General features: G+C 45.1%; 2 protein-coding genes across 3 annotated transcripts; one reads left to right on the forward strand and one right to left on the reverse strand.

Moving 5' to 3' along the window:
- The first annotated feature begins 7 nt into the window (after window positions 1-7).
- LOC103132750 (E3 ubiquitin-protein ligase TRIM21-like) lies at window positions 8-3,596 on the forward strand. 2 transcript variants are annotated; one of them, XM_016667565.1, is made up of 2 exons: window positions 8-688; window positions 2,155-3,596. In XM_016667565.1, exon 2 carries the CDS (start codon window positions 2,169-2,171, stop codon window positions 3,315-3,317), a length of 1,149 nt encoding a protein of 382 aa, XP_016523051.1. In that variant the 5' UTR covers window positions 8-688; window positions 2,155-2,168; the 3' UTR covers window positions 3,318-3,596. The 2 variants fall into 2 exon arrangements, with proteins under 2 accessions (XP_016523051.1, XP_007544608.1); XM_007544546.2 differs by having other exon boundaries at window positions 8-661; window positions 2,152-3,596.
- Window positions 3,597-3,835: 239 nt separating this feature from the next.
- LOC107835226 (uncharacterized) lies at window positions 3,836-8,544 on the reverse strand. Its single transcript, XM_016667566.1, has 2 exons — window positions 7,909-8,544; window positions 3,836-4,689 (listed from the first exon to the last, which is right to left on the reverse strand). The coding sequence occupies exons 1-2, from the start codon at window positions 8,425-8,427 to the stop codon at window positions 3,865-3,867; spliced, it is 1,344 nt and encodes a 447-aa protein (XP_016523052.1). The 5' UTR covers window positions 8,428-8,544; the 3' UTR covers window positions 3,836-3,864.

Here is an 8,544-nt window from a genome sequence, read left to right on the forward strand (position 1 = left end):
GTTTTGTTTTTTACAGTTATATCACTGTTCTTGCTGTTTGAATTGTATTTCTTTTTTGTTAGTCTGCTCAGTGTTGGATTGTTTGTCTTGTCTTGGTGTTTGTGAGGGCGGGCTAACAATTTTTTTCCCCATTTATTTTGTTTTGTTTTTCGGTCACTTCCTAAAAATGCACACCTTATTTGTATGACCATAAAATTTGCTAATTGATTTTATACTGGCTGTTGATTGCAATGGGGAGTCGTAACACTAGCAGCAGGAGGGAAAGTTGTGTTGCTGGTTTCCATGATGGATAATGAATATTTTGGGATTTTAAGCATCTTGCATCATGATTTTCCATTTTATCTGAGCATACTCAGGTTAGACTACTGGCTCCTCCCACCAAAGTGTCTGTCATTGGCATTATGTGCAAGGTAACCAGGTGAAAGCATCACATAATTAACTATTGGATGTGCCAATGCTGAAGAAGTCAAACTCTTTAGTGATTTTAGCACTTTTATATTTAATAACTCCTAACCAGAGTGTTTCCCTCTCAGGCTGAGGAAATGTCAGACCTTCATGAAGGAGGAGCTGCAGGTAACACTGCAGCTGCTTTCACTTTCAGTTTGTTGCTCAGCAGCTGTTCAGACGGTTCTGTAAACTCCGATTCCGGATCATCAGGACGTTCTCACAGAGTCTCTGCTGAACGTAGGTGAGTGAAACTTTTTACATCTGTCTTTGTTTCCTCTCACTCAGCTTTTCTGTTCGGTTTCTGCTGAGTTCAAACATCCACGCAGGTTTGTTTTGTGTGGAAATGTTGAAGTGTTTCAGACTATTGTTGATGGGATAACAGAAGGATGGTGGCATAAATTACATGTAGAAGTCCTTAATTGTGCCATAAATCTAATTTTACCGAGGACCAGATGTTTGTTTAGAGATCAGCAGCAGTACTTTCCTCTCATCTGATTGGCTTTTTGGTTTTTGTTTTTCTAACTGGTTGACATTTCCTGCAGAGATATGATCTAATGGGGAGGAAGCAGCAACAGAGGAATTTAAACAAAACAACTCGACATGTTTATAGTTTCATAGCACATCATTAGTAATGTGTTTGTTTTTATCTGGACTCTTTACTGAGATCAGAACAAAATGTTCCCTCTGTGAAACATTAATAAAACTGAAGCACCAAAGCAAACGGTTTCTGAAATGAACCCAAACCTTTCACCGATTTGGCCTAAAAAGTTTTCACACCCTTAGATGTTTTACCTTTTTAATATTTTTTATAAATCAATCATAATCAATTATATATTTATTTTTTAACAAAAACCCTTCAATGTCAGGGTGAAAACTGATTTCTAGGAAACACAAATCAGCAGCATAAATGAAGTGATTGCAGTATTCACCCCGTCAGTCAGTTTTTAGTATTTGCCCCCTGGCTGCCGTCCGGCAGGCAGTCGGTTTGGATCCGTCTCAGTCAGGCTGCTCATCTATTCGCTGCAGTTTTTCTGCTAAACTCTTCCAGCTCTGTTGGGTTGGGATCAGCTGGGAAGAGCTCTGAACTTTGACTGGAATGTGTTTTACTGCTTTAATTTGACCTTATGGACCTTCACCAAGCTGCTGCAGAGAAGCCTGGTGTGTTTTTGGTGATGAGTGTTTGGTGTCCACCTATCACAGTATCTTGTCTGATAGGCAGAAAGGTCCGCTTTGGTCTCAAAGACCAGAAAACATCTGTCCACTGACCATGGAGTCTCTTCTATGCCTTTTGACTTGATGTGAGTTTTCTCATCACCTCTCTCCATAATAGTTCCTTCAGCATCGTCATGGTAACCTTGGTGACCTCTCTGGTCTCCTTCTTCAAATGTCACTCAGGTTGTGGGGACGGCCTGATCTAGCCAGATTTACGCTCTGTTCCTTTAATGTGTTGATGATTTAACTGATCTCCAGAGTCTGTTCGGTTTCTGTTGGTCTTGACTGGCTCCCTGTGCATTCTGGGTTCTCTCTGGGTACTCCAGGTTCCTGTTGTCTTCTGAAGACATGCTAGGTTTATTAGACGGTTAGCTGCTCTCAGGCAGTTGTTGTCAGTCCTGTGTGTCTCTGTGTTGCTGGACTGGTGACCTCAGAGTTCTGACCAGCTGTGCTGTTGGGTTTCAAACATCTCACCTTCTTGCCTTCTTGCCTCAGGTCCCAGCGCAGGCATGTCCACGGCCAGCTGTCTCCTATCTGAGGACCAGTTTAAGTGCTTCATCTGTCAGAATGTCTTCACGGATCCGGTCAGCACACCATGCGGCCACAACTTCTGCAAGAACTGCGTCACAGAAAACGTGTGTGATGATGTCCCGTTTCAGTGTCCAGTGTGTGAAAAGATGTTCTTCCCAAGGCCGGAGCTGGAGGTCAACACTCTGATCGCTGAGCTGCTCGATGAGTTCAGAAGGTCAGCTCTACGCCAGAACGCAGAGGCAGAAATCCCTGGTCCAGTTAGCGGCAATCTCTTCACTAAAAACAGAAAGATTGCCATATTATGTGGCATGGTTCTCTTATTTATTTTATCCTCCCAAGTCAATCACAGCCCTCCTCTGACAGAGGAAACTGAAGGGAATGCAAAGGGAAGCATGGAGGACATTTGGTCCTGTAGTCCAGCAAAGAGATGCCAGAATCTGACCTCTGGACAGAACTGGACTGCGGTGGGTCCGCTCTCTGCCTCTCAGCTGGAGCAGATCTTCACTGAGGTGATGAAGAAGGAAACTCCCAGGCTGCTGATCCGAGCCGAGCTGATGAGAGCAAAACACTACGCCGTGGATGTGACTCTTGATCCAGATACCGTTCATCCCAAACTCATCCTGTCGGATGATAGGAAACAAGTGAGCTGTTGCAACCCAACGGGGAATCTCCCGCATGACCCAAACAGGTTTAGGTATCTTAAATATGTTTTAGGAGAGCAGAGCTTCTCCTCCGGCAGGTTTTATTTCGAGGTCCAGGTGAAAGGAAAGACTAATTGGACTATCGGTGTGGCCAAAGAGTCTGTCTCTCGGACAGATCGCGTCAGACTGATTCCTCGGTCTGGTTTCTGGTCCCTAACTGTGAGGAATCAAAATGAGTTCTTTGGTCTGTCTTCCCCTCCCGTCCCATTGTCTCTGAAGTCTGGTCTGGAGAAGGTGGGGGTGTTTGTGGATTATGAAGAGGGTCTGGTCTTCTTTTATGATGTAGATGCTGCTGCTCTGATCTTCTCCTTCACTGGTTGCCACTTCACTGAGAGACTCCACCCATTATTTGGTCCAGGTCATAACAACGATGGGACAAACGGGGCCCCTCTGATTATCACACCGGTCTCCATTGTCCCTCAGTAACAACCCGATAATCCATCTGCTTCCTTTCTCCTGGTTCTCCAAATGCTTTTTCTTTGATGATCCACTTCAAGCCTTTCACTCAGATCAGTTTCTCCCATCCACTTCTGATAAAAACAGAAGACTGTTACTGAAATGTATCATTTTAGCTTGAACCTATACATACCGCTCAGTATTCACGTATTTTCATGTGGAACATAACTAACTTATTGGTGGAAAACATGCGCACAGTGGACACTAATGTTAATAATGATAATCCTAAATCATAAACATGAGTTGCACAAACAGCTGTGCTATAGATGCTAATGCTAAAGTGCTACTATCCTCCTTTTTTTGTTTCTTTTGAAAATTTTTTTTATTGTTACTGAGGACATCCATCCATCCATCCATTTTCTGAACACCCTTGTCCCTCAGTGGGGTCGGGAGGGGTGCTGGTGCCTATCTCCAGCTAACGTTCCGGGCGAGAGGCGGGGTACATCCTGGACAGGTCGCCAGTCTGTCGCAGTACTTAGGACATTTTATAGCATAAACACATTTATACAGAAAATCTTCACATAAAAAGACTAAAATACAGTTTGTCACATTTCTCACTAAAAGAAGATAAGAACAAGGATGTTAAAAACCAAACTCTGTACATTAAAAGTTGAGCAGGACCGGGGTGACTCCTTACTAAGTTCTGAGCCATCCCGTCCTTCCAAACAGCGCTTGGTGCCCAGAGGAGAAAACCTCCCCTGCTGCTCCTTCCCTCCTTCCTCACCCGGAGGGCCAGGCCGCCGCTGCCGGGACCTCCGTACGTGGAGCTCCGGCTCCTTCGTCCATGGAGGTGCAGGCGATGCTTCTTTGTGGCTGTGTCCTTGGTGCGCCACCTGCAGCTCTGATGTTTTCTCTTTTCGCTGCCGCCATCCGGATCACAGCCACAGGGGGGATCTGCCTGCGCCTGCTTACCAGCAAGTTTCTGGAGGTCCATATGGCGTCTTTGACGGTGGCAAGGGTGAGCCACATCTCTGCAAAGTCTTTTTTTCTCCATTTTCTGGTGGCTCACCCCGTACAGCACGAGCTGTAGATCGAGGACCTCCCTTGCTGGCAAGTATGGGAATTGCAAGGAGCCGGCCTCTGCCCACAGGTCCCTGGCAGCGCTGCACTCCCACAGCAGGTGCCTCACCGACTCCGGCGCGCCACAACCGGGTCGGGGGCAGATGGAGGTCGCCGACATGCCGCGGGAGTGCATAACGGCTCTGACCGGGAGGATCTCATGGGCCACCATCCAGGACAGGTCCTGGAGTCTGTTCGGAAGGACGGGATGGCTCGCGTTGCGCCAAACTGCGGTGGCGTCTCCACGCAGGAGGCCGCGCACTGGAGTCACTGGTTCCCGGTCCTGCACAACAGAGATAATAAAACGATGGTTGGTTAAAATCCCGATCTCCTCTCCTTCCAGTTTAAAATGCTGTAAAAATTTCTGTATAAAAGCGTATGCTGGTGGGAGATTAAAAGCTGCTGGTTTTCTAAAATCACTCTTTAAAAGTTTCAATTTCCTCAGGTAAGATCCAAACCAAAATCTATTTATGGCATTTGTCTTTGGATTGTTAAAAATGTCCATGGCTTGGTTAAAATGAGTGCTGATATAAAAGCTGCCTAAAAACATGTACAGGCCTGGGACTCCTTTCCCCCCTTTCTCTTTGGGTTTTGTCATAGTTTCTCGTTTTAGTCTTTCCCATTTGGAGTCCCAGATGAAATAAAAAAATGTCCCGTTGCAGCTCTAAAAACACTCTCCTAGGAGGAATAAAAACAAAACTGGTTAGTAAAATCACTGCTTTTACTATTAAAATCTTCCCCTCTATTAAGTTCCTCATTGACCAGAAACCTAATCTTTGTTTTACTTTTCGTGTTATTTCTGTCCAGTTTGTTTTTCCTTCGCCATTTTTATCAAATTTAACTCCTAAAATTTTCTGTTCTTCTTGGGTCACCTGAAACTGAAGTCCTGTTTTTTCATCTTCTTTCCATGGTCCGTAGAATTGTGCTTTTGTTTTTTCTCTGTTTAATTTTGAGCCTGACGCTTTACCGAACCATTCCGTTAATTTAAAAACTCTATCTACTGATAAAAGATCTGTACATAAAATGTTAAAATCATCCATATATAAAAGACATTTGGCCACCTGCCCTCCACTCCCCGGTAAAAACACGCCTGAGATCAGTGGGTCCCTTCTCAAGATCTGCGCGAGCGGCTCGACGCAGGTCACGTAGAGAAGGGCGGATAACGGACAACCCTGACGGACACCGCAGTTCACTTTCACTGCTTTTGTCAGAAACCCGTTAACCATGAATCTGCTGGAGATGTCTCTATACAGCAGTCCCACCCACACTATGGACCTCCCAGGAAAACCCATTTTTTGCAGTACCTGGAGAAGGTACTGGTGCGAGACCCGATCAAAAGCTTTCTCGAAATCTAGATTTAGGACTATCAGCCGAATGTTTCTGTCTCTCGCAAAACAGATGGTGTCTCGGATCAGTACGAGGCTGTCCGTGATCCTCCTTCCCGGCACCGCGCAGGCTTGTTCCGGGTGGATTAGATCCCCCAACACTCGGCGCATCCTGGCTGCTAAAAGTTTACAATCAACGTTTAAAAAGGTGATGGGTCGCCAGTTTTTTAGGTCACTTTTGTCTTTGTCTTTATATAAAAGTGTAACTGTTCTAAAACTATCTGGGAGTGTATAGAGTTTATTAAAATCAGTAAAAACAACAATTAAATCCGGTGCTAAAATGTTAAATAAAATTCTAAAGGGAGTACGTCTGAGCCAGGAGATTTTCCTCTTTTAAAACTCTTCAAAGAATTAAAAAGCTCTAAAAGGTAAAATCCTGCTCTAAAAAACTAGTTTCTTTTAAAACATTTTCAAGAAAATTCAGAGTTTCGTTTATCTGTTCTTTGTTGACTACGTTTCCTGTATATAATTTACTATAAAAGTTTTCAATTACTTTTTTCTTTTCCTCTATGTCTGATACAATGTGGCAATTTTCTGACTTTAATTCAGGTATGAAACTCGGATTGTTTATTATTATTATTATTTTTTTAAAGTATCTAGTGCATTTTTCTCTTTCTCTACTTCTTAATATAACTCCCTTACTTTTTATTTCTGCTAAAATACTCATTTCTTTCTTTACTTCTCTTATTTCTTTATTAAAATCCATTCCCTGTTGATTTAAAAGGTGATATCTTTGTAAACGTTTCTGCAGCCCCATCATGCATCTCTGTTCTTTTTTCTTTTTCTTTTTACCTGCTTGTCTGAAGAAAGTCTGGGTCCTACCTTTTACCATCTCCCACCACTGTGCTCGTGTTTCGTACAGGTCTTGGAGGGTCTGCCACTCGCGGTACCGCCAGAGGCGCAAAAAGTGGGTATGCAGCGTATGCAACGCATAGGGGCGCAGCACCAGAGGGGGCGCCAAAACCCCGTCTTGAGGGGGCGACGCGCCAATTATGTTTTCCCATACAGTTCAGCGCGCCTCACGCTCCTTCACCTCTCGCACATAACGAGGTAAATGTAGCGATTTTTACACTTCACGCATCGTCACCCGGGGGGGAGGATGGGGGGCGCCGATTTATGTTTTCGCATCCACCTGAATAATGTGCAGTTGCGCCACTGGGTACCGCTCCCTGTACTGGCTGACCAGAAACTGGTCCTCCAGCAGGGAGCGGTTGAGCTTCCACAGACCTCCACAGAAAGCGTGCAGGATAGAAGGAGGTGATCAGAAAAGAAAGCCGGTGACAATCTAGCATCGGTTAGGGCGCAGTCCCTTGTGAAGAAGTAATCGATGCAAGAGGCCTTAGAGCTATCATCACTGACCCAGGTGTAGCCCTCCTCTCCAGGATGCATGCTTTTAAAACAGTCCACTAGTTTAAAATCTCTAACGACTCTCTGTAATAAAAGCGATGTCTTGTCTACCTTAAAATCTTGTCCTGCTCCTTTTCTGTCTTTTCTATTTAAAACACAATTAAAATCCCCCCCATAATAAAAGGTTTTCTTCCCAGCATGTGGGGCTGCAGTTCCTCTAAAAAGTCGTACCTGTCATGTTTGTCACTAAAACCATAAATATTTAAGAGGTTAAAAGTCAGATTTGCTAAAAGTGCTCGTCCCTCTCCCTCCACGGTGCTCCCCTTCACCAAGATGTGCGGGTTATTTATTAAAATGGCCACGCCGTCATTTTTATTCTCATTGGAGCCGCTCCATATAGACGGTCGTGGCCGCAGATCCTGCCACCGTGTGTAGGTCTTTAAAAACGGGATTGCACATTCTTGTAATAAAAACAAATCTGACTGTACAGAACTTAAAAAGGATAAAACACTCTGGGCTCTAACTCGTGACTTCACACTTCTAACATTGATGGTTGAGAAGGTGAGAGTCATGAGTATAATGACTAAGAACAGGGAAGACATTTTAAAGGATTAAAACAGTAAAAGCCCGTTTAAAACCAAGTTAAAATGGGCTCAGAGACTGTCCTGTGAACGGAGCTCTTCCTCAACCCCGCATGGTGGTGCAGGTCGGACCTGAGCTCCGTTCCCCCTTCGGACTCTCGGTTTCGGACGTTTTTCTAAAGCCGATACCTTCGATGGGTCCTCCGGGGTTGATTGCTGAGCAACATGTTGAAAAGAGGCCTCATCGGCTGGATCAGAGAGGAAGAACTTGGTCTCCTCCCCGAATGAACCGAAGAGGTTCTCAAGTCTTCCTCTCTTCTCCACCGCGATGGTCTGGTCGGAGGGAGACTCTGATGCTGGCCTCTTAGCCAGTTGGGGGAGGGGGGCATCCTCGCTGCTGTCAGACTCCATTTCCTGAGAGTCGTAGCTAGCTCCGCCTTCGGTCTGCATTTCCCCCCCGTCACTAGATGTTTCGGCCTGGGGGGTCTCCTCCTTCCCCTCCCCCTCTCCCGTCTCCTCCTCCTCTCCTCCAATCAGAGGAGCCGACGGGAGATTTGAATTTTCCAGCCCAACGGCTTCAATTTGCTCACTTACCATGTCCGCTTGTTCCACTTCTTTTGCCTTTTTCAGTTTATTTGCAAAAGATTTTGGACAGTCTCTGAACAGATGGTCTTGCTCGCCACATAAATTACATTTCCGCCCATTCATACATTCATCAAACGTGTGTCCCACTTCTCTACACTTACCACAAAATACCTTATCACAAGCCTCGGCCAGATGACCGTGTTCACCACACTTACGGCAGAGTGACAAAGATTAACGAAC

The sequence above is a fragment of the Poecilia formosa genome, unplaced genomic scaffold (assembly GCF_000485575.1).
Source record: "Poecilia formosa unplaced genomic scaffold, Poecilia_formosa-5.1.2 Scaffold1278, whole genome shotgun sequence".
Lineage (NCBI taxonomy): Eukaryota > Metazoa > Chordata > Actinopteri > Cyprinodontiformes > Poeciliidae > Poecilia > Poecilia formosa.

What these genes read in the sequence shown, in the direction of transcription:
- LOC103132750 (XM_016667565.1), top strand. Translation starts at nt 2,169, where the DNA reads ATGTCCACGGCCAGCTGTCTCCTATCTGAGGACCAGTTTAAGTGCTTC.
- LOC107835226 (XM_016667566.1), bottom strand. Translation starts at nt 8,427, where the DNA reads ATGAATGGGCGGAAATGTAATTTATGTGGCGAGCAAGACCATCTGTTC. An exon ending in CCCCGGAGGACCCATCGAAG is followed by an intron (nt 4,690 to 7,908) that starts GTATCGGCTTTA and finishes TCTGTTGTGCAG; the next exon opens with GACCGGGAACCAGTGACTCC.